This window comes from Mixophyes fleayi, chromosome 10 (genome assembly GCF_038048845.1).
Source record: "Mixophyes fleayi isolate aMixFle1 chromosome 10, aMixFle1.hap1, whole genome shotgun sequence".
Taxonomy (NCBI): domain Eukaryota; kingdom Metazoa; phylum Chordata; class Amphibia; order Anura; family Limnodynastidae; genus Mixophyes; species Mixophyes fleayi.
Window position 1 is genome coordinate 1,981,713 of NC_134411.1, and position 27,353 is coordinate 2,009,065.

Sequence of the window (27,353 nt, forward strand, 5' to 3'; positions counted from 1 at the left end):
CATATTAGGAGTTTAGACTGTAAGCTCCAATGGGGCAGGGACTGATGTGAGTTCTCTGTACAGCGCTGCGGAATCAGTGGCGCTATATAAATAAATGGTGATGATGATGATGAAATGGATCTTGTGGGATAAGTCAGGGTCTGTTCACCCTGCCTTCATAGAGTGTTTTCTTTGTGGGCATAAGTTATCTTCTGATTATCTCTAACATCTTGCAGGAGGAATCTGCATGTCCCACATCTTACAGACAGATATACAGGTGAGCACAGTGCTCTGACATCTGCTTTAACCATTCATATACTCAAAACACAAAGATATCATCATGTGAGTACAGCAACTTTCAGGAATGGGCGTACGGTTTTATTTAAGAACGAACCAACAAATCAGAGTTCCATCATTTCCCGTGATGCCGAAACTGAACACAAAGAAATAAAAAATGAAATATTTCCTTTCATTTACTTACAACTTTTCTCAATATACTGCAGCAGTAACAGAGGTATAATAAATACTTTTATCTCAAACAAGTATTGTATTGTCCACCAGGCATAAGCATCTCCTACTTGTGTGTTATAATTACCTTAATTATAATGACACAATGCCATCTTTAATTAAACTTAAAGAGGTTATCAAATGCAACAATAAAGTAACAGCCGGGTGCACGTATCTTAGGATGAGCTCGGTAACGCCCAGAAATCAACAATGGAAAATTATTACAACTGGCACTTTGTTGCCAACGGTGTGGTGGGCAGACGGTGTGGTGGGCAGACTGGCATTACAGGACAATACTCCATACACGTCGCAGAACGACTCTTGTATTATATTAACTGAACATTATATCTTCTTTCGGAGTTAGAAGTCTGTATTACTGGAGAAGGGATGGGTGAGGTTACTGAGATTATAAATCACTCAGACAGAAATCTTTAGAAACCATTTGCTCCACTTTCGATCAGGATTTCCTGCTATACTGTAGAGATCATTTACTATGAAGGGATTGATCAGACATTACAGGTATTCTCATGCTTCTAGCTAGAATCGAACAAGCGCCATTATCCGACAGACAGAAGATAAGGCTTAATCCTCACCCTGGATAGATGTAACCCAAGATCTACGGGAGAACTTTGCAAACTGACCCAACATATTAACAGCCAGAGACAGACGTCCGGCTCGCTGACAGTCCTTTCAGTCTTATTAGATCTTCTCAGGGAAACATATGGAGCAGTGATTTCCAAGGAACAGAACATGGGGAGGCCATTAAGAATAGGGGGCATGAAAGCAGCCTAAACCCCCTTCACTATGAATAATGTTAAAAAATTCTCCTTAAGCTTTTCACAGTCATCTTTGTACCCAAATCTCCTCTGGTTCTGCAGGTTAAGGCTGGGTACATATTACAGAAATTTTCTCCCGATGTGATCGGGACGCATACTTGCCAACTCTCCTGGAATGTCCGGGAGACTCCCAAAATCCGTGTCGGACTCCCGGGAGAGCAGGCAAGTCTCCCGCATCCCGCAATTCCCTGGCCAAAATCCGAATCGCGTCATTTTGACCCCTCCCCCTGCGACAAAACGGCATTTTTGTCACGGCCTCTAGTTACGCCCCCCTCCCGGACTGCACTGCCAAGTATGCTATAACGATTTTACAAACAACTGGGGGAAAAAAGTCCCGATCAGCAGCCGATTCCTGTGCACACACGATACACGTTTTACCTTCAGATCTTTGCTCTTCATCTGTCATAAACATCAGCTAAAGAGATGGTGACTCTAAACCGTATGGAGACCCAGATCGTGTTTACACGCTGCGGGATTAAAGAACATTGTTCCATCGCCGAACGAGATTTAAGTCAGTTTGAAAATCTCGATCAACGATTTCATGCGCTTTGGAACGACAATCGGTCATCTTTCCAGGGTACGCGCCACTGTGATACTGTGACAATCAGTCGTTTGTCGTCTGACTGGTCCGATAATCTGCTGAACACACTGTAGTCTGTACCCAGACGTCTTCTCCCGCTATCAGCATGTACACAGCGGTATAAGGATCTCACAGCATTGGTTATAGTAAAGGGCTCTTACTATCAGCCCAACTAACTGTAACCCTAACGGGCGTTCTGTAAAATCCCCTAATGATATTTATTCTACAGTGGAAACATTGGTAACTGATTTGATCCTTCCACAGTAAATGACTAAATCAGAGCTCGTCAAGGTAATCAAATTTCACAGAAATTGTAGATGAAAAACCAGTAAACTCCCCCTCCCCCCTTCCTGAAATCGGAGTGTCTGACGGACATTACATTGAGAAGTTTGGGAACAGAAGAATATGGTTCCATGTTACCTCTTCTGCTTTTATCATCAAACGCGTAGTATTTCCTAAAGCCTATTAAACACTGTTTGAGGGTCTGAACAAATGGACCCGTACACACAGACACTTAATGTCAAGCGTTCACATGCGCCAATGCTTGACGTGCTATAACGGAGTCCTATAACCGCGCTCATTAAGTATATAGTGCTCTATGCTGTAAGACCGCGCGTCTGACACTCTGTTAAAATGAGGGACGAGAACACGGTTTTTACTAGCGTTTTTTTTTAATGCCCCGGTGTACAAGCCCCCAACATTTGAAAACCATCAGCTTCTATGAAGCAGTAAGGGTTAAATGTTTTAACCCTGCAACATTGCTGCAAAGAAGTTTTTAAATAAATCATTTTCTCCTGATTTGATTGGCGCAAACCCCAGCTCAAGAGTAGATAGGTTAGAATCAACATTAAAGGGGTTGTTTAATTTTGAACAAACACTCAATTTAAATTTACACCCCCCTGCTGTACCAGCAGTAACCTGCAGCTTCGCTTTTGCAAAGTAAACAAAATGAAGAGTTATTTAACAAATGGGTTCTGGGGAGGGGGGGGGTCCCCTATTTGATACACTGGGGTACAGGTTAAAGTAAGGAGACAGCCTCTTTAATATATCCTGACTCTATTCATCAGAAAAGTTGATATTAATTTGCTAATTACCGACTAGGGGATTTTGTTACATTTTGTATTCTTTATTTATATATTAAAGTCACATCACAAAGTCACGTGCGGTTAGAATAAAACATTTTTTAAAAAATTCCAAATCCAGTTGTTTCCTAAACCAGAGTGAAATGTGATCTTTATTTGGCTGTGCTCAAAGAGTTAACATTTCCATGGGCTCAGGATCGTTCCCGGCTCCGTTTAGTAATAACAAATGATATCCCTAGAGATTAATATGGGCTTAGAATAAAGTAATTATATTAACAGGATTATTCACTGGATAACCGTCTTAAACAGAGAGAGAGGAACTATGTAACTGTGGAGTCAGTCTCAGGGCAGTAGGTAAATCTCAGGTCCCCACAGGACACTTGTTGGTGCAGATGTAATAAATGGGGGGATATTAGATAATAATACACTCACAGCCAAAATAACAAAATACAAATCTTTGTAGAAGAATTTCCTAGTCTAAAGGCTCCGTCTCTATATTTGTGACCTGTCCTGTGAGGTGTAGTTATATCAACTTCCAAAACACAAAATAAAGTTAGTTTAGGATCTCATGATGTTATCATCATCTCTGGTATTCGGGAGGATAAGACCTCGGTCATTTAAACAGGCGACGTCTGTGATCCTATGTGTGGCTATAAAACGGGTACAGACGGCATATATCTGCGGCTGGGCTGGAGGGGGGTTTTGCCCCCGGGCCGGTCTCATGGTGAGTAGAATCTTGTTCCCAGTTTCTCAGCTACCCCCTGATCATATACACAGACAGCACTGACAGTCACACCTGCTCTGCCGTGTTCAACAACAACTGGAAGCAGCGGTGCCACCGTCTCCAACTCACGCAATGCCAAACTACCAGCGCGGTAACTGGGGCTGTGCGTGAGGAGCGACCGCCCAGGGCCCAGTCTATGAGTATTATAGGTTAATTTGGTTAAAACTGAAGGGGGGGGGGGGGGGAGCAGTTTTCCTTCTCGCCCCAAGCGCTAAAATTTTAAGTGACCGCTCTGCAAACTGCAATAACTGCGAGGAAAAGATACGTATCCACCATAAGTCTCATTACCACACCATCACTGCGAGTGATACATTATCAGTCTGCAAGATACAGTGATCTTGTTCTTATCTTCTACCACTGTGTACTATCCTGTGCCGCTGTGTACTGCTTTGTGGTACAGTACAGCACGGTGGCTCAGTGGTTAGCACTTCTGCCTCACAGCACTGGGGTCATAAGTTCAATTCACGACCATGGCCTTATCTGTGTGGAGTTTGTATGTTCTCCCCGTGTTTGCGTGGGTTTCCTCCGGGTGCTCCAGTTTTCTCCCACACTCCAAAAACATACTGGTAGGTTAATTGGCTGCTATCAAAATTGACCCTAGTCTGTCTGTCTGTCTGTGTTAGGGAATTTAGACTGTCAGCTCCAATGGGGCAGAGACTGATGTGAGTGAGTTCTCTGTACAGCGCTGCGGAATCAGTGGCGCTATATAAATGGTGATGATGATGGTTAGCCTTGGGGTACCACGGACAGCTTTATACTGTGGCGCTAGTAATGGCCACTCCTATGACTACCCCCTTCTTCAAATTAACTTAGTGCTACATGTACCAGACTAACGGTTCACTGTATCCGGCCGCACGTACAGACAAGGACGGTCAACACAGCCAGGCAAGCGGTCCAAATTCTCCAAACCTTAGAAGTGTAGGGAGGCATGAGGCACCTATTTGGGCCAGAGACCTGTGCTACGCACGCTGCACTTACCTAGTCCTAGCTGTTTGATTGGATAAGATGGATACAATCCACCAGTGTAAACAGCGCTTATCTGACCTGGCGGACGCGATGTTGGGTGGTTTAAGGAAGGTCGACCCCAAGGGCTGCGGACAGAAGTATCATCCAAAACAGACAATGCATTTAAATCAGTTATGAGGATTTCTTGTAGGTAAAACCAATATTGATACCACTTTCAGTTGGTTTTATAGTAATGGACGCACAGCAAGCCCCCTAAATATATATAGAATATAAACAGGCAATCATGAGATGACCAGAAACATATTACTAAGATCCCCTGTACAGCGCTACAGAACATGTTGGAGCTTTATAAACAATAATTATAATAATACCTCACGCCCATATTAGTGACTTGTAACGCATTCACAACCAGACAGACCGCGCATAAAACGAACGCTGAAGACAAAGCCACAAACACGTTCGCTTCAATTATTCTTTAACATTTTTGAGGAGGGAGGGGACACAGATCGCCAGAGGCCATCTGTAAAGAGACCGTGTTTAACCCTTCACCACCCGCGTGGGTCCAGAGCTGTAGCCCTACGACAGGACTCCTCCCAAGGAGAGGGTTAATGGGCAGCCACAGAAGCACGCCGGTTCATGTGCGAGAGAAGTAAACACAAAACACCACTCCTTGCCAATCTCGTTTTACTAGACACTTCACCACAAGCATTGAAGAATTTCCACACGGTCTTATGACTGAAAACACTCGGCGTTACAGCCAACATCTGCAAATGTTTCCATGAACAGAACAAAACAAGTCACAAAAAAAACACAATATCAATAATCTCTTTGTCAGGGCATAAAATTATCTACATTCGTGAAGACAGGACTCACGCAGAGAACTTGACAAAAATTTAAATGCAAACCACACAAAACGTCAGCATGGGCCGGCGATAAAAGTGCAGGAGACAGTACGAAGACGGCTGGTTCGCTGCAAGGATTTATATATAAGAACATTTTCTGGTCCTTCCCTGGCCTGGGGTCACCCAGAAGATAATGACCTATATTTGCAAACAGAGTTGAATTGATGTTTGCAGAGAGCAAGATACCAAAAGGTGCAATTATTAACATTACTGCTGTCACAGTGATAATCCATCTGACTACAAACCACAATGCAGATGTAGCAACGTGGACACATAACCAGACCGAACCATCAGTCAGTAGGTAATGAGAGTTTCACCAGCAATAAACCAACACAATCCACACAGTTACTTACAACACACAGCTAGGCAGTCATTGTGTAAGTGGAGCCAACTTTCAGCCAATCAATTCGCCGGTGGCGTAACTGGTACCTAGTGAACTGCCAGGCCAAGTATTAGACCTGCCTACAAAATGGCGGCTTCCATTGTAGTTAAATGAAAGTCGCGCTTTATTTCTCAAAAGCAAAAAAAAAATGTTTCATTAAAATATACAACGGGAATCTGTCAGTGAAAGTTAATAAACTGTAAAGTGAAATAAGAGATTGGTTCCCATCTTACGCCCAACAATCTGCAAGGATTCCGATGTATCCGGAATTCTTGTTGTACAGAAGTGACATGGACACCTCTGTACAAGAGCGGATCGATCATTCCAAATATTCATTGAATTGGACTATAAATTACAATTAAACAAACCTATAATTAATCTGTGTCATGTTTCCATACCCATGTAGGTTAGTTCACATAATTTTCATTGAGATATAACTTCTGGTTTAAACACATTTGGCTGAAAAGATTTACACGGTTTCCACACAACACACTTAGGCCCAGGAAGAAAACACAAACTTAAATTATCAGTTCTCTATCAGCCAACAATAAACGGCTGTCAGTTAGTTATTAACATGTGAAGGTGACACTCAGAAGCAGAAATATTCACTGGATAGGGGCAGCCATGATTCCTGTGCCAACGACACCTATCGAGAGCTCGTTGTCAGAGTTATATCCTCCGATCTGAACCAATAGGTGGTGGAAAATCATCTACCAATAAATCCTTCTTATAAGGGTCTGATAAGAGATCCACTTGTTATTGTCACTGATCAACAAGAACAATAACAAAGATATATTTACAAAATATATATATAGCTGGTAAATAATAACATAGAGAGTAGTAAATAGAACACATTTAATTTGCTAATATTGAAGCGAAACAAAAACAACAATTTGAAAATATATAAACTTTAGGCACCGTTGGCTCCTGGATGACAGAAGCCACAGAACATTGTACAACATCTTCCCAGATTTGGCATTTAAACTATTAATTGTGGCAACATCATATTATGTATTAGAAAGTTTTAAATTACTTTAATCCCACTGATTTGAAGACCATTAACCTCAAACTCCACGTTGTCTTATATCAGAGTGACTAGTAACATTCCTGAAGGTAAACGGTGCTGAAGACAAAATGTGTGACCGTGGGGGGAAGGATTTATCCTATGAGGAGCAGACTTCCTTTCAGCAATAAGACAAGATTTATGTAGAGGGAAAAAAGCAAACAAACATTAAGAGAAAATCTGAAAACAATTAAAATAAAACACAGAGAAGAAATGTTGGTGTCCAGGCAAATCCGATAACAGAGAACAATAGTTTGCATGAGATAAATAACAAGGCTATACACTGTGACCTCACTGTGCAGTGCCTCGTGCCTCAGTGAGGTCACTACTTCCAGGTGAATTGATAGGCTGCATTCTCATGACTACTTTTACAGCCTCCAAAATGCCCCCGTCCCCCCCACCCCCCATTACTTCACTAAAACAACCAAATCTATATGTAATAATCAAGAAAAATTCTCATTCAACACCTCTGGTCCTGTAAATCGATGTTAACAAATCACATTCTGTCATATTCAACATGGACTAATTTTTTCATAAACATAATTATGTAACTGGATATTTATCTTGCTGGGTGTGTGAGATATACAATGTATCACACAGACATATATTGGAGAAGCCATTGCACGATCAGATCTCATAAAGGCCGAGGTTAGACGTCACTACACCTGCAGTAGCTTCGGGTACGTTAACCTCTAATATGTTTTTGCAAACGCCTGGCGTCTGTGACGGAGGATCGGAATTTAGAGATGTGTTCTGTAGAACTCCAGCAGCTCCACATGTGAACTTAAATACCAGTGAAACAGCTGTGAGAACTTTGTCCACAGCTTGCAATTAGTAACACTGGGACTATGCAGCCACCTTCCTCCTCAATCTTCAGACATCTGCTACATTTTAATATGTTCGCACCAGACCCCTTGCCTCAGACTTTTGGTAAAAGGGAAACACTCCTCTTACTTTTAATATTCACGAAGTCTGTACACAACTTTTATGTCTTCTGTTACCTTGTGGTTGAAATACAGCACTTATTAGCTTTTCTGGAGGAACAATAGAAATGAAAAGTAATGGTCACCTCTAAACATGACTGACAAAATATATTATCATAAAATAGTATGAGGTGGGGGGGGGGGGGGGTGACTTTTACGGCCTGACTTTATCTGTGAATCCACTTATTAACATCATATGCATTAGTTTCCCTTCTACCCCAGAGAAGGCGAGGTTGTGAAAACAGCATTAGTATATGATTTATTTCCACCAGATGACAACGTTATTGTATCAGTTATGTATTAAACCAGTGGATCCCAAACTTATTCAGTTCAAGGCACCCTTAGGGTCTCCTTAATTTTTTCAAGGCACCCTTAAGCCAAAATAATTACCAAATAGTCCCCTGCCTTGCTACCACTGGCCCTGGCACCCCTGTGCAATCGCCAAGCCACCCCAGGGAGCCTAGGCGCGCAGTTTGGGAACCACTGTATTAAACAATCCAAAAGAAAACTACATCTCCATAAATAAATTAGGAATTGTGATAAGAAGGGCCACTAAAATAGTGCATGGAATAAATCACAAAACTATCCAGGAAAGATTAAGAGGATCACAGTACATATAGATGAAGGAGATGGCGCTTATGATAGACTATGGGAAATATATTAAAATTGTATTTATAATTAATAAGGTAAAGGCGGATTCTACAGATGAATAAAAGTGTTAGCACCAGGGTAGCCAGAGAAAAATGACTTCATTGAAAGGGCAGTAGATAGGTGGAAGAGCCTCCCAGCAGAGGTGGTAGAGAATACAGCAGGGAGATTTAAACATGATTAGCATAGATTAATAAAAATACCAGGTATCAAACATGGCCTTTGGCTTTGATAATAAATATGGAGAAGAGTTACACCATGTGGTTCTCATCGGACTTCAAACCCTGCGCTTCTATAATTGAGAAAGCATAAGAAGTATTGTAACCCATCATGTAATTCCAGAAAATGGAATTAAAGTGAACCCTTTATGGTCTATATGAATAGATTTTTACTTAGGTCTTTGTCTGGTTGGATGGATGCACGAAACATTGCTGGTATAACCTGTGCAAGATGTATCTACCAGCATCACATTATAACTAAACACAACAAACTCCCACAATATATTCTGTAAGAGATATTTAAATATTCTGCACTGCTGGGGTTAACTCCGCGCAGCCTGCACCTAGATGTGTGTTTTTCAGCATTGCATAGAGCTTCAGACTGTCTTAACCACAATGCATCCTTCTGGCATCACAGAGGTTAAAAGGGGAGGAGTCCTTAACACAAACCAGAAATGTGGGCTACCAGAGGTCTCACGCAACAAAATATTAACCCAACGCAGCCAGGATGTGACCTTCTGAACCTGTATCCAACAGGTGACGAATCCTGGATAACTGGCCTCCTGCAAACTTAGCATCATGACTTCAGTCTGTTCTCTGGGGGACAATGGGGGAATTTAAGTACAATTTTTAATTAATAAAACAAAGAAAAATAAAACCTGCATCTGCGACCAGTCTCAATATTACCCAGGATCAGCATTTAACCAATAACAGCAGCTCCACTCAGCAGTCTGCATCCAGAAAGTCTGAAAGTTGTCAAAGGCTTTCAAGTGTAATATTAACCCTTTCTTCAAGTCTATGAACTTTATTACTAAATCTGGTTGCTAAACTATTAACCGTTTTATTTACACTTCTATAGGTGCTGGAAACAGACAAATAAATTAGTAAAAACCACGTGTATCACAAGAACATTAAGGTGAAACAAAGTTCCCAAACTGCTAAGCAGAAAATAAAAAAGGGTCAACTTTTTTCCCACTTTAGGTCACGTAATTGTGTGACCTTTATTGTAATATTCCTGAAAGTGATCCATCTTGTTCTGTGTATAGTGTGGAATTTAAGTGCAGACTACAAAACGCACTTATAAATATTTCAGACTTCCAAAGGCATTCGGGGAAAGTTTAATCCTGCAGATTCCATTAACCACAACAAATGCATAGCTTGGAAACTATTTAAGAGGGGACATAGACACAGGAACATAGGAGAATTCTACAGAGTATTGTACACTGGGCTTATCAGCACTCTGGTTAAATATTGATCACAAGCTTTGCACTTAAGTATTCAATCTCTCTATGCAGCACATTGAAGGGACCTTGCTTATAAATGCTTGAAAATGTATCCCAGAAAAATAGCAAGAATAGGGCAGATGTCCTGAAATAAAGTATCTGCTGGAACAGACTCCCATAAAGTGCAAATTTGGAGAAAAAAAAAAAAATCAGGAATAATCTGCCTCTTAAATATAAACTGCCTTAAATCTACCCCTATGTACCTGTCAATGAGGGGCAGCTAGAACAGTATAACCTTCAGCAGATGCATAGATTTAAACAAAAATAATGCATATGCAAATTACATGTAGCAATAAAAGGGGTGCTCTGCAAAAGAGGAACTTTAAGGTTCTGGATGATAAAAGTTCAAAGGTCAATGTATCTCCTGGTTTTATGGCAGCAAACAAATATCTTTAAACTGTAGACATTATACAAAACAAGATTTTTGGGATTGTCTGTAAACTGAAGTTAAATCACAGATGAGTTTCTCCTGCAGTGGAAAATAAACCTGTTATATATTTTTTTCTCTCCCAAACAACCAAAACTTGCAGGAAACCAATAAAAGTGCAGAACTAGGGAGGGGAGGGGGGGAGAGAGTGTGACAGAGAGAGAGGAGGTAAACAAGTGTCCCCTCAACATATTCCCAGGACACAATCTGAGATCCCTTCTCTCCACCGAGCCGAGACTCTCACACATAATAGTTTGCAACAAAAACAACAATAAAACACTTTGATGTGCAGAGGACACACAAATAAGTGTCAGCTTGTGGCCAAGTCTGGGGGAGGGCAGTGAGAGCAAGAGAGGAGGTAAACAAGTGCCCCCTTCCCCTTCTGTCCACCAAGCTGAAACTTTGTTACACATAAGTCTGCAACAATAAAAGTATGATGTGGGGCCCAAGTACAAGTGTGGCCCCCAAGTACAAGTGTGGCCCTTACCTGCTCCCTGGAGATGCAGGGCAGGGAGGGTCTCCGGGACATCTTGCCACTGGCACAGTAGCTGGAGGTCTCCCCCAGGGACACACAGCTGGACCTCCTGCGGGGGCGGATGACCGGCACCTTCTCCTCCACCACAGCCGTCCTAGGATGAGCCTCTCGGATGTGGAAGCAGTGACAGAAGCCCAGGGCCAGCAGGGAGCCCAGCAGCCCCACCAGGCAGCCCCCCAGGGCTCTCAGACCATGGGGCAGGGAGCTGAGACTAGTCAGGGAGATGATCCAGACCAGGCTGGAGAAGAGCAGGACCAGGACACTGTGCTGCAGCCGGAGCCCCTGGCACAGGGTCAGTAGCCCCACGAGGACCAGCAGGACCAGCAGCCGGACCAGCTCCCCGGCCGGCAGAGCCTCCCCGCAGTAGCAGCAGACGGGCAGCACCAGCAGCCACAGAGCCCCGCTGCCCCTCTGGGACCGGGCCAGGTAACAGGTCAGGAAGAAGAAGGCGCAGCCCAGGCTGAAGAGGGGGCTCAGGGCTTGGAGCAGCCCCCAGGCCGCCCCACTGCCCAGCACGGACCAGGCGGCGGCCGCAGCCCCCGCTCCGCACAGCAGCCAGGAGCGCACCCGGCTCAGGCGGCAGAGGGTGCACAGGACGCCCGGCTGGGGGTCCGGCTGGAGCGGGGTGACGCAGCTCTTCACGTAGCCGTTCCTGGAGCCGTCCGAGCCCTCCGGGTGCTTCATGGTCAGATCGTCCCCTGGAGCCATCCCCCGGTGCGCCCCCGGGCAGCTTCATGTCCCGCAGCCCATCCTGCGCTGCGCTGCCCCGGATCCGTCTGTGCGCAGCGTCCGCCTGAGTCTGCTCCCTGCAACTACTTGTAGTAACTCGCTGCCGCCTCCCAGCTCCCGGCAGCTGTAATAGTCCCTTCCCTCCTGCTGTCAGCTGCTGCTGAGCTGTCCCGACTTCCTACAGGCTGCTCTATACTAATATACTGCTGTCCCGACTTCCTACAGGCTGCTCTATACTAATATACTGCTGTCCCGACTTCCTATAGTACTAAGTACTAATATACTGCTGTCCCTACTTCCTATAGTACTAAGTACTAATATACTGCTGTCCCGACTTCCTACAGGCTGCTCTATACTAATATACTGCTGTCCCGACTTCCTACAGGCTGCTCTATACTGCTGTACCGACTTCCTACAGGCTGCTCTATACTAATATACTGCTGTCCCGACTTCCTATAGTACTAATATACTGCTGTCCCGACTTCCTACAGGCTGCTCTATACTAATATACTGCTGTCCCGACTTCCTACAGGCTGCTCTATACTGCTGTCCCTACTTCCTATAGTACTAAGTACTAATATACTGCTGTCCCGACTTCCTACAGGCTGCTCTATACTAATATACTGCTGTCCCGACTTCCTATAGTACTAAGTACTAATATACTGCTGTCCCTACTTCCTACAGGCTGCTATATACTAATATACTGCTGTCCCGACTTCCTACAGGCTGCTCTATACTAATATACTGCTGTCCCGACTTCCTATAGTACTAAGTACTAATATACTGCTGTCCCGACTTCCTACAGGCTGCTGAGTGCTAATATACTGCTGTCCCGACTTCCTATAGTACTACTATATAACATACTGTAATCCCTTCCCTCCTGCTGTCAGCTGCTGCTGAGCTGTCCCGACTTCCTACAGGCTGCTGAGTACTGTCCCGACTTCCTATAGTACTACTATGTAATATACTGCTGTTCCGACTTCCTATAGTACTACTATATGATATACTACTGTCCCGACTTCCTATAGTACTACTATATAATATACTACTGTCCTGACTTCCAACAGTACTGCTAAGTACTAATATACTAATGTACCAACTTCCTATAGTACTAAGTACTAATATACTACTGTCCCCACTTCCTATAGTACTAAGTACTAATACACTACTGTCCCCACTTCCTATAGTACTAAGTACTAATATACTACTGTCTCTACTTCCTACAGTACTGCTAAGTACTAATATACTACTGTCTCTACTTCCTACAGTACTGCTAAGTACTAATATACTGCTGTCCCGACTTCCTACAGTACTGCTAAGTACTAATATACTAATGTCCCGACTTCCTATAGTACTAAGTACTAATATACTACTGTCCCGACTTCCTACAGGCTGCTCTGTACTAATATACTACTGTCCCGACTTTCTACAGTACTGCTAAGTACTAATATACTACTGTCTCTACCTCCTACAGTACTGCTAAGTACTAATATACTAATGTCCCGACTTCCTATAGTACTACTAAGTACTAATATACTACTGTCCCCACTTCCTATAGTACTAAGTACTAATATACTACTGTCTCTACTTCCTACAGTACTGCTAAGTACTAATATACTACTGTCTCTACTTCCTACAGTACTGCTAAGTACTAATATACTGCTGTCCCGACTTCCTACAGTACTACTAAGTACTAATATACTGCTGTCCCGACTTCCTATAGTACTACTATATAATATACTGCTGTCCCGACTTCCTATAGTACTACTAAGTACTAATATACTGCTGTCCCGACTTCCTATAGTACTACTATATAATAAACTACTGTCCCGACTTTCTACAGTACTACTATATAATATACTACTGTCCCCACTTCCTATAGTACTACTATGTAATATACTACTGTCCCCACTTTCTACAGTACTACTATATAATATACTACTGTCCCCACTTCCTATAGTACTACTATATAATATACTACTGTCCCCACTTTCTACAGTACTACTATATAATATACTACTGTCCCCACTTACTACAGGCTGCTATATAATATACTACTGTCCTGAATTCCTATAGTACTACTATATAATATACTACTGTCCCAACTTCTAATAGTACTACTATATGATATACTACTGTCCCGACTTCCTACAGTACTAAGTACTAATATACTGCTGTCCCGACTTCCTACAGTACTGCTAAGTACTAATATACTACTGTCCCAACTTCCTATAGTACTGCTATATAATATACTGCTGTCCCGACTTCCTATAGTACTACTAAGTACTAATATACTGCTGTCCCGACTTCCTATAGTACTACTATATAATAAAATACTGTCCCCGCTTTCTACAGTACTACTATATAATATACTACTGTCCCCACTCCCTTTAGTAGTACTATGTAATATACTACTGTCCCCGCTTTCTACAGTACTACTATATAATATACTACTGTCCCCACTTCCTATAGTACTACTATGTAATATACTACTGTCCCCACTTTCTACAGGCTGCTATATAATATACTACTGTCCTGAATTCCTATAGTACTACTATATAATATACTACTGTCCCTACTTCCTACAGTACTACTATATAATATACTACTGTCCCGACTTCCTATAGTACTACTATGTAATATACTGCTGTTCTGACTTCCTATAGTACTACTATATAATATACTACTGTCCTGACTTCCTACAGTACTGCTAAGTACTAATATACTACTATCCACACTTCCTACAGTACTACTATATAATATACTACTGTCCCTACTTCCTACAGTACTACTATATAATATACTACTGTCCCCATTTTCTACAGTACTGCTAAGTACTAATATACTACTGTCCCAATTTCCTACAGTACTACTATATAATATACTACTGTCCACACTTCCTACAGTACTGCTATATAATATACTACTGTCCCCACTTTCTACAGTACTGCTATATGATATACTACTGTTCCGACTTCCTACAGTACTGCTAAGTACTAATATACTGCTGTCCCGACTTCCTATAGTACTACTATATAATATACTACTGTCCCCACTTCCTACAGTACTGCTATATAATATACTTCTGTCCCCACTTTCTACAGTATTACTATATAATATACTACTGTCCCAATTTCCTACAGTACTGCTATATAATATACTAGTGTCCACACTTCCTACAGTACTGCTATATAATATACTAGTGTCCACACTTCCTACAGTACTGCTATATAATATACTAGTGTCCACACTTCCTACAGTACTGCTATATAATATACTACTGTCCCCACTCTACAGTATTACTATATAATATACTACTCTCCCCACCTCCTACAGTACTGCTATATAATATACTACTGTTCCGACTTCCTACAGTACTGCTAAGTACTAATATACTGCTGTCCCGACTTCATATAGTACTACTATATAATATACTGCTGTTCCGACTTCCTACAGTACTGCTATATAATATACTACTGTCCCCACCTCCTACAGTACTGCTATATAATATACCGCTGTTCCGACTTCCTAAAGTACTGCTATATAATATACTGCTGTCCTTACTTTCTATAGTACTACTATATGACATACTTCAGTCCCAACTTTCTACAGTACTGCTAAGTACTAATATACTACTGTCCCAATTTCCTACAGTACTGCTATATAATATACTACTGTCCACACTTCCTACAGTACTGCTATATAATATACTACTGTCCCCACTTCCTACAGTACTGCTATATAATATACTACTGTCCCCACTTTCTACAGTATTACTATATAATATACTACTGTCCCAACTTCCTACAGTACTGCTATATAATATACTACTGTCCCCACTTTCTACAGTACTACTATATAATATACTACTGTCCCCACCTCCTACTATATAATATACTACTGTCACCACCTCCTACAGTGCTACTATATAATATACTACTGTCCCCACCTCCTACAGTACTACTATATAATATACTACTGTCCCCACTTTCTACAGTACTGCTATATAAAATACTACTGTCCCCACTTTCTACAGTACTACTATATAATATACTACTGTCCCTACTTTCTACAGTACTACTATATAATATACTACTGTCCCCACCTACTACAGTGCTACTATATAATATACTACTGTCCCCACTTTCTACAGTGCTACTATATAATATACTACTGTCCCCACCTCCTACAGTACTACTATATAATATACTACTGTCCCCACTTTCTACAGTACTGCTATATAATATACTACTGTCCCCACTTTCTACAGTACTACTATATAATATACTACTGTCCCCACCTCCTACAGTACTACTATATAATATACTACTGTCCCCACTTTCTACAGTGCTACTATATAATATACTACTGTCCCCACCTCCTACAGTACTACTATATAATATACTACTGTCCCCACTTTCTACAGTACTGCTATATAATATACTACTGTCCCCACTTTCTACAGTACTGCTATATAATATACTACTGTCCCCACTTTCTACAGTACTACTATATAATATACTACTGTCCCCACTTTCTACAGTACTCCTACCATGGTTGGCGTAAAGCGAGAAGCGGGTAAGGCGGGAGGGGGCACCAAACCTGAGAGACGTTCCCCTCCTCCTTCCATTCCCGCTTGTCTGTCGGCACAAGATAAACCTCTATGCTTCGGCTCCCGGCCCCTCCTCCTCCGTGCGCCATTCCCACTGACTGTCAGGCGCAACGTCATGATGTCCAACATTGTCAGTGAGGAGCAGCGCGGAAAGGAGCCACGTGCATGAAGACAGGAGATAAGAAAGGTAAGTGGAGGAACGGAGGGGGTGCAGGGTGATGATGGAGGAAGGAGGGAGGGGGGGGTGTGATGAAGGAAGGGAGGGGGGCACAAACAAACTAATTTGCCAAAAATGTGAAGTTTTATTATAAAGAAAACTTATTCTTCATTTATAGTATTCATATAACAATAAATGTTTTCTGTTTAATGTATTTATTTGTATTACTCTGTTTATTAAAGTTTATTATAATATTTTTATTCATAGTGGCATATTGAATTGACGGCAGGATCGCCGAAATACCCGCGTTCTAAAAATATTACCGTTAATATGTTAATATCTCGTTGAATTTCAGCTCGCAGCTCCTGATACAGCGAGTATATTAACGGTATTTACGCGCAATATTACCGTATTAACGGTAATATTTTTCGAGCGCGGGATTTTCAGCAATCCCGCCGTCAATTGAATATGCCCCATAGATTGAAGAAATAATTTATAAAGAGGACGATACAAATTTATTTTGTGCAGGGAGTGTCCCAGACTTGCTGCTATGTACTAATATCCGGCCTAACTTCCTACAGTGCTGCTACGTACTGTTATACGTGTAATACTGCTGATTAATAATATATATATATATATACACCCCTCCATTGCTCTGCTGCCCCATCTTTATATAGTATTATTCATATACCCCTCTCCTCCTGTTTTGCTATATTGCGGCAACTTCTACCTAATACCATAATGTACGATGTAATATTATCGTGAGCCAGCGGATCACGGTGAGCACAGCAGGAGGTTGTCACCTATAGTTCGCCTGCTATATATATTTCTGCGCTGGCGACGTGGCCCCACTGAGCTCTTATTATACTGACCCAATTTCCTACCTCTGAAGGTGTCCTGTGGTATCTGCTACCAAGACGTCAGCAGCAGATCCTGTAAGGTGTGAGTTGGGGCCTCCATGGATCGGACTTGTTCTTCCAGCACATCCCACAGACGCTCGATCGGATTCAGATCTGGGGAATTTAGAGGCCAAGTCAACACCTTGATCTGTTTGTCATGTTCCTCAAACCATTCCTGAGCAATGTCTGCCGTGTGGCCGGGAGCATTATCCTGCCCAGTCGTCCAACCATCACATTTGACCCTTGTCATAGTGATTTGATCCTTACGTTGCCCATTTTCCTGCTTCCAACTCATCAACTTCAAGAACTGACCGTTCACTTGCTGCCTAATATATCCCACCCCTGACAGGTGCCAGATAATCAGTGTTATTCCCTTCACTTGTCAGTGGTGTTAGTGTTGTGGGTGATCAGTTGTAGATCCCTATATCCCGAGTTTAATATATATTTATGTCTATATACGGCCATGACTTCCATCAATAATAATACTGCTATAATTTGTTAGAAACTTCTCTCCCTCCACTAAAGCTGTGAAATTTCCCATCTCTATTTAATATTACTTTTATAATATATTAATATCTCTCACTCCCTTTCTTTGTTAACATTATACTCCCTCAACGTTTCTTATACTAATTGTAAAACTATAATATACTATATAATAGTAAATAAATACCCATCCTGCCCTAGGACATTATTATACTGTCTAAATTCCTATAATAATCATCATCATGATCTATTTATTCACATAGCGCCACTAATTATATACTATAGTATATAACATTCTGTATGTGATTGTTATACTGTCCCAACCTCCTATAATATAATATAGTATTTTATATGTACCCCTCTCATAATACTATTAAATTACCTTCACTTTATACAGTAATGATACTACTACACTATACAATATTATATCTATCTATCTATATAAATATATATATATATATATATATATATATATATATATATATATATATATATATAGATATATATATAGATATATATACACACACACAGCCCTCCCCTCCTTTGTTACTATGATGTAATAAATTCTATAATAATATATTATTACATTATCGTATAGTATCCTCCTACCCTCCCTTCTTCGTTTCCCTGTAATAATACTACTATAATATACTATATACTTAGGGATTATGGTTTTAACATATAAAAATCCACTATGGGTTTTCCTAAAATCACAGCTGTCGAGGTCCTTTCGCTACATTTGGGGGCCCTTCCATACTATAGAAAGAGCGTGGGAGGTCCCCCAATACTTATAAATACTGAGGTGCCCTCTTTTCATTACGTTGGAGATTGAGCAGGCAAATAAAAAGTAATAAAAAGAAAAAAAAGTTTACTGATCGGTTCAAGAAGAAGAACTACCACCCCTTAGCCTTCAAGTTTAACCAAAGTAACCTAAAATATTCCTAAACTGCGCCCACATTCAGCACTGCGCCCTCGTTACGGACCTAGGGGAGTGTGATGTCATAGAGGATGTGAACAAAGACATTTTATGCCAGATTCTCTTTATGTTTCTCCTTATTAATGCTGAAAAGGAAAACTAGGATTCAGCCTAGTAACTGGGAGACCGCAGGATGTGACCCTGAGCAGCGATATCATGGAATCTGGTGCCTGATAACGTCTGTAACGTGTGTAATTACGACGGGATGTGCTGCCGGTGTGAGGGACCAGCTTTGTTTATTCATTTGTATTCCTGGGTGATTCCTCTGATGTGTTATTTATTTGCAACAATGTTGCATTATTGTGTTTTCTTCCTTTTGAATATAACAAACACGGATTGTCATCCTGGATTTACTTATTTTACTCTTCTCTGTGTTTATATATTTTATATACGTTGCTCTTTGGAGTTGCGTCATATTTGTTACATCTTTGTTACTATCTTGTGACACCAGGAGAGGTGGCGCTTGTGAAGTTCTCTTTATATATTATTGCTGGTTGATTGCTGTGGTTCAGTGCAAATTGTGCATGTAAATGCAGTGTTAGCTAATGATCCCTATAGTCACCTCACCTCTTGCTTCTATCCCTTTTATTTCAGACTGTAAGCTCTTTGAGCAAGTTTCTCATTCCTGTTGTGTCTCATGTTTGTATGAACGATACTATTCTGTCATTGTTGTCGTGCATGTACTTCTTATACCGTGCTAGATTTTGTTGTTTTATAAATCAATAATTTATTACTGTACATGATCATGCTATGTTTAAACATACGTAACCCCCTTACTAGTTACTTGTACAAACAGGGCAGTAATTCCCCACAGTCAGGATATTGTTTTATACAAAGGTTTGATAAATAACAGATAAAAGTACTAACAACACTGCCACCTGTAGGCGGAAACTGTTACTACAATTCTTTACATCATGCTATACCAGGTTGACTAACCTTTGACACTCCAGGTGTTGTGAAACCACAAGTCCCAGCATGCTTTGCCAATATATAACAGCTTATTGCTGGAAGGGTATGCTGGGACTTGTAGTTTCACAACACCTGGAGTGTCACAGGTTAGACAACACTGTCCTATACGCAGGAACTTTATTTTAGGATGGGGGCTGGTGGACTGGGGGGTTCACAGCACTCTCTGAAAGTACGTTAAATGCACCTTAGTATTAATAATCCAGAAATATTATGTAAGGTGAACAGATTTGTACACACTTTTTTTGTAGTTTTGTGGGTTACGTTCATACAGAGATGTTTGCGAACAGTAAAAGCATTTAGTGAGCGCTTGTTGAGATGAATTTCAACGCACGAAATGCTGCAGGAAAGCGCAAACTTGCCAACCTTTGGCAAGCTAATTCCGGGAGATCCCAGGCAGGGGGCGTGGTTGGCGGGCGGGTGGGGCGCCCTCCAACCACGCCCCTGAGGAAGCCCACCGGTACTAGCCACGGGCGAAGCGCATTGGATATTATTGCCTTTAGCATTCATTACAACATCGCCAAGATTCCAACACTATTTGAATTTTTCTAGCATGCCAGACTATTGTTCATTTATTCCACAATACGGCAGTATTAAGGCACCTTTTGTCCGCGATTAGAAGCGTAGAGCACGTACACGCCACCACCACAATACCCACAGGCTGCGGGACCGCCAGCAAGTATCCACCTACATTTAGGAGGAAAGAGACCCTCCCGTACCCCAGGAGGGATCATCGCTTGGACTGGACTACTATGCCATCACCTGCCATGTAAGTCGATTTTGGACTATTTTTATTTCACTTGTTACTTGGATTTCATGAACATCGGATATTTCATTGACACAATCGTATTTTTACCAACTAACAGCTACATCCCGCTTCACTATTACGGGGACTTTGCAGCATTCATAGCGGGTTGGACTATTTCTAACGGACCTTGAAACCCACTCACATATCAGTTGCCATTTCTTACGTGCACATAGTGTATGTCATATGTGCACATTTGTATTTTGTATTTCGCATTTCAATGTCATTTACTATGTTCCTGCCGGAATGTGGTATATACCAGTGTGTATTGTAATAACACTTTTTATATTTTATATTACTCAGCGCCTAGAACCTGTATATATTTAGTTAACATGTATTTGTGCCTTAGTTTTAGTTTTTTAACTTTTTTAAGTTTTGATTTTTCGCTAAACCTTGATTTGGTGAAGCAGATGTCACCGCGGAGGGGCACATTTAGACTTGTGAGATAATATAGCTAAAGGGTGTAACTGTGCTCAGGGACAATGTTGTCAGTGCTGGTGGAGTAAACGCAATTTATGTTTGTTATTTGAATCAGTGAATATAATGGCAGCTTTTGCATGAAGCAAGAACACGCTGAGCAGCTTTACGTTGACACTGCGATTTAGATTTGAGTTAGGCTGTTCCCCTTCCCCCCCAAATATAAATCTGTCAGCACATCTAGGGTTTACCTCCCCTGCACAAAACTGCACCTTCTAGAGTTTACCCAGAATGCCTACGTTTCTGTTATCCCTACGTTCTGATATCCCTACGGTCTGATATCCCTACGTTTCTGATATCCCTACGTTTCTGATATCCCTACAATTCTGATATCCCTACGTTTCTGATATCCCTACGTTTCTAATATCCCTACAATTCTGATATCCCTACGTTCTGATATCCCTACGTTTCTGATATCCCTACGTTCTGATATCCCTACGTTTCTGATATCCCTACGTTTCTGATATCCCTACGTTCTGATATCCCTACGGTCTGATATCCCTACGTTTCTGATATCCCTACGTTTCTGATATCCCTACGTTCTGATATCCCTACGTTTCTGATATCCCTACAATTCTGATATCCCTACGTTTCTGATATCCCTACAATTCTGATATCCCTACGTTCTGATATCCCTACGGTCTGATATCCCTACGTTCTGATATCCCTACGTTTCTGATATCCCTACGTTCTGATATCCCTACGTTTCTGATAGCCCTACGTTTCTGATATCCCTACGTTCTGATATCCCTACGGTCTGATATCCCTACGTTTCTGATATCCCTACGTTCTGATATCCCTACGGTCTGATATCCCTACGTTTCTGATATCCCTACGTTCTGATATCCCTACGTTTCTGATATCCCTACGTTTCTGATATCCCTACGTTTCTGATATCCCTACGTTCTGATATCCCTACGGTCTGATATCCCTACATTTCTGATATCCCTACGTTTCTGATATCCCTACGTTCTGATATCCCTACGGTTCTGATACGCCTGCATTTCTGATACCTGTGTGGTTCTAATACCCCTATGGGACTGCAGTGCAGTGAGGGATATGTTAGTAAATCATTCACTGAACCAGCAGAGAGATTTGTACCGTAGAGACTCATGTAAAACTGAAGTGTGGATCTCACAGCTCTGACGCACTTACAATAGCCGGTGTGTATTTGCATTTTGACCTAAATGTGAATGTTAGGTTGGTGAGGTGCCAGCGTACAGCTGCCAGACCTAGCTCCACGTCTAACCCAGGAGGCTGCCCGTTACAATCCCATGTGGAGAGGACAATCGCTCATTTTACAGTAGAGAATCTTCCCTTCCTCAGGCCGGGCAGAGCTCGCCCCTTATACCCCGGAGGGTATTATAACGACATCATTATAATGCAGAAGAGTTTTCAAATTCTTTAATAATTTCCTACACAGACATCTTTTGTTATCAGCCACAAACCGTGTAGATTAGAGCATCACCCTCCAAACCTGTAAGTGTAAAATTGTCTCAAGATTTTCTTCTTTGTGCAATATTTTCACTACAGTTTTTTTTTGCTTTCTTCATTGTTTTTCAGCAATGTAGTTACACCATCCAGGAATAGACGTTCATATTGTAGGACTGTGCCCCAATAACGGCTCCCACAACAATTAATTTCACGGTAATACGTGTGATTCATATACGGGTCCCAGTCGCATATAACACTAAACGTAAAGTAAAACAGTGACTCCGTGCTCCTAGCTAGACATGTAACCTACTCTCTATACCTGGGCCGTCCAGTACAGCATCTGTAGCCCCGCCCACATCGACAACTCTTACAGTCTGTAACTCCGCCCAGCTCTCACCTGCAAACTGACACCTTATCCTCTGTCTCCAAGGATAGGCTCCGACTTTATTACAATTAAATAATAAGAAAGCTCAATAAAGTTGTGTCCAATACAGAAAGCAGAACTGTGTCATATCCAAGAGCATTAAAAAAAAACAACTCTCAGGATGGTGTAAATACCTGGCTGAATACCCTGCCTCTCACTATAAGACTTTCCTCTGGTCTTTAAACCTCAAGAGTTCTCTGAAAACCCACCTCTTCAGACAAGCTTATAATATTCCTCAACCACCCTCTTAATTTCCCTAGGTTACCCTATTACCAACCTCTACACAGCTAACACAAAACAACAACCCTCTGACCAACATTGCTGTGTGACTGATCACACAGCCCATTAAATACTTTGTAACCTTTGCATTCTAGCTGGTCCAATGTGCAACGATGTAGCACGTGCCCTTGTGTATCAAACCATTGTCCTATAGATTGTAAGCATGCGAGCAGGGTTCTCTTACCTCTCTGTCTGTATGTATTACCCAGTATTGTTTTATTGCTGTTTGTTCCCAATTGTGAAGCGCTACAGAATCTGCTGGCGCTATATAAATAAATGTTGATGATGATGGTGAAAGAACTAGAATGAATGTACAGAGTTTTTCTTCTGCCAAGAGGTAATTGTTTATGAAAAAAGGAGGGTCTGTAAAGAAGATCTGGGATAATTAGAGGTTTAGCAAGAACTGAAAAAATCTCCATGTGTGTAAATACTCAGCAGTCCTGCATTTTATATGAATAGTGCAATTGCTGGCAAGCAATTGCTTGTAGCTGATGTGAGTAATTTATAAGCAGTTGCTCTAAGTATAGTAATCTGTTCTATTCAGAAAGGCTATCATGTTAGAATCAAGGACAGTAATCAGCTGTGAGGAGAAAGAGAAGTACTATTAGGACGGGAACATTGAGGACATGAGCGATAGCGGTAATGTCATAGTATCAAGGAATGGGGTGAGAGGGGTCTTGGGTAACACTTTGTAGCAGCACTTGGCAAATGCAAACATTTAGGTTCTGATTCAGCTTCAGACGTAAATCCCTATTGTTCGTGAAATAGCTCTGAGCATTCAATTCATGTCCAGTTCTGACTGAGTGGAACTGGGGAGGAAAAGGACGGACCCACATTTCAATGGTAACCCAGCGAGAACCAGAGGATGTGTAATCTGCAGCTTTATAATACAGGTGCGGGACCCGGAATCCTGTTATTCAGAGAGTTCCGAAAAGCAAAGAAAATAAGAGTAAATTATTGCTGCAGTTTGTTCATTTTGTCATCCACATGCTCAAGCGTTACATGCTAGAGCCACTGTGAGGAGCACTGCTGAACCGTATAAAGACGTGGGGACTGCCATTGGAAGTATAGGGAAAGGCAGGGATCATTAATGTGTTTTTAACCCTCTAATATGTGAAGTATATATACATTGTAACAAACGCAGCCATCTTGTTGCACTTCTGACACCACTTGTTGTAAGACCACCCTGCAGATATCAGAAGCACGGACAACTTCTCATTGCAAATCAAAGTGGTGGTTTATTGTTACATCACAATAATACATCAAACGTCAGGACGACACCAGGCAACCTACGTTTGGCTATATTACAGCTCCCTAAGTACCAGCCGGCCACTAACTGGCATCGGTTGCAATTCGCACATGCTCAGTTCAGGTTTTTATACACAAGACTCCTCCCACAGGCTTGGCTTGACAGACAGACGACACTCCCCCCTTTACCTTTAAAAGGAGTTCCCAGTAGATGTTCTGTAACCTCTCCTGATTGCAGACACTTTGTCAGCCGTCTGCTGTTGCTGTGGAAAACAACTCAAAGCATGTAAGTTAAATTACATTTTACACTTCAGCTTTTTACATATGTCTCAGACTTGTATGTAACTGAACATAAACACAGTCTTACACCTGTATATAGCTCGGTCTGCAGCCTTTTACTTGCAGACTGTCAGCTCCATAGTCAATTCCACTCTGAGAGGCCTGTGGCAAGCCGCTCCCATTAAAGATTCAAATACACCCACAGTCCCACATGTAATAAACATTCTGAATGTCTTCTCATGATTAAATTAATCCATAAATACGGGTAATTCTATCAGTATTTCCATCTTCACTACCACAAATGCCCCTCCCTCTGCTGGGCTCCGTGCAGCCGTCTCTCCCAAGGCTCAGAGCCCCGTCCAGAAAGCTGCAGTCAATACATTGCAGCTTCTAAAGATTGAGCCATGAAAGATTTATTGATTAGTTGGTTTTATATTATAGAACCGTCAGAGCCCCCCAGGAAAAACATCTCCACATAGCGCGGCCCCCAGCTAGCTACCAGGAGAAGGCACCTAAGGAAAATATTTTTCTTCGTGGTAGTACAACTGTAGGTAAAAAAAAGACAACCAAAATATTTTACTCAGTTACATAATTATTTTTTTTTAGATTTAAAGAGATTAAATGAATGATTTGTACCCGCCTCTGTATACCCGTGCGCAATGGGCGTGCACCGTGATGGGTGTCTAGGCCATGGTGGATCAATCAAAGGGTTTGTACTGTGTATCAAGTGCGCTGTGTAAATTGTTGGTAGGAGACAGTGAACCTTTAAGACTGTTTGAAGACGGCACAGTTTGCGTTCAACACTCACTAAAATATCTCGGCAAACAAGACAGGACTTTGTCCCTCAAACAACTACTTAATTTGTGGACTAATTTCCGTGATGTTCCTTCATTACACATGTAAACATCACGGTGTCTCAGGCAATGCAACTACTGGACCTCAATTAATCTGAGCATTCTTTAGCTTTGGCAGAATCTGTCACCTTCTAGGTCTCCCATCGCCCGGGACAAGCGGCTCCATTCATCCCAGAATGTGTGAAATTGGCCGGCTTACCTGGGCAAAGTGTCGATGGGATTTCCAGCGGCAGAACCACGCGTTTCATTATTTGTGGGCATAACTGAATTTATGTCCTGCAGACTAAACCTCTCTGATGCTTCAAGCAGAATCATGGACTGCAAAGTGATTTCAAAGTTTTGCTGAGTGGTCAAATAACAGAGAAAGTCAGTTGTTCATTTTGTGAGGGGAAAAAAAAGTTTCTGATAATTAAACGGGACGTCTGGCTTCAGCGTAATCTAATTTATCACCTTCTACATAGACTCCTGCAATGTTTACTAAAGGTATTACAACACGTTTATGTATAAAATAGTAACAATATAAATATATATGCTTTCTTTTCTAAATAAGCTTAAACTTGGTTTTGGAATGGGATTTGACATAAAGCATATTATTCAGCGCTTTTCCAGTGTGAATAAACAGCGCTGATTTTAGCAAAATGCTGATTGCAGTAAGTGAAAAAGAATGTGCAGCTGTCAGTGTTGACGCTGCACTGCCCTCTGTTGTCTGTAGCTGGTATTGCAGTGAATCCTCACACAATCTATATTCCCAGCCACTACAGGGACACTCACACACACACACATTTATTATTATTATTGCTATTATTGTTAATATTTATTTATTTATAAGACGCCACAGATCCCGTAGTGCCAGATACAGAAGTAAGTAACAAATAGATGATGTAATACATGTCAGTACCACAGATGAGTGTGAATAATGCTACGGGGACACACACAGATTGCAGCAATAGACGTGACGGGACGTACGAGGGACAGGAGACAGACGTAGGACAATAGGTAGAGAGGACACTGGCCGCAAGAGCTTACATTCTAAAGGGGGGGGTGGTGAGAGACAGTAGGACCAACTGGTAGACAATGGAGACGGCAGACGAGGAAGAGGAGGTGATGGATAGAATGGTCAGGAGGTGGTAGGATAGGGGAGCTTGTAAAGGTGAGTTTTGAGTGAGGGTTTGAAGGACTGAAGGTTGGGGAGAGTCGAGTCAGACGGGGTAGGGAGTACCAAAGATTAGGGACAGCACGGCAGAAGTCTTGGAGGGGAGCATGGGAGGAGGTAATGAGAGGTGAATTGAGGTGGAGGTCAGAGGCAGAGCGGAGTGGCCAGGTAGGTATGTACCTCCAGACAAGGTCAGAGATGTAAGGGGGAGAGGTGTTGGTAAGGGCTGGGTAAGTGAGGGTAAGGAGCTTGAACTGAATTCTGAAACGTATAGGGAGCCAATGAAGGGATTTACACAGAGGAGAAGAGGAAGAGATGCGGTGGGAGAGGGAGATGAGCCTAACGCAGTGGCGGATCCAGGGGGGGAGGCGATCGGGGCGATCGCCCCCCCTAGCAGGGGCTT

At 41.8% G+C, this 27,353-nt stretch overlaps 1 protein-coding gene across 1 annotated transcript in view; it reads right to left on the reverse strand.

The window, feature by feature from the left end:
- Window positions 1-12,121, reverse strand: part of PDE3B (phosphodiesterase 3B) — a 90,570-nt gene extending 78,449 nt beyond the window's left edge. Inside the window, exon 1 of the mRNA XM_075187602.1 lies at window positions 11,128-12,121. Coding sequence (XP_075043703.1) covers window positions 11,128-11,883 — 756 coding nt within the window. The 5' untranslated portion in view covers window positions 11,884-12,121. The remainder of the gene's footprint in view (window positions 1-11,127) is intronic.
- Between the last annotated feature and the right edge of the window lie 15,232 nt (window positions 12,122-27,353).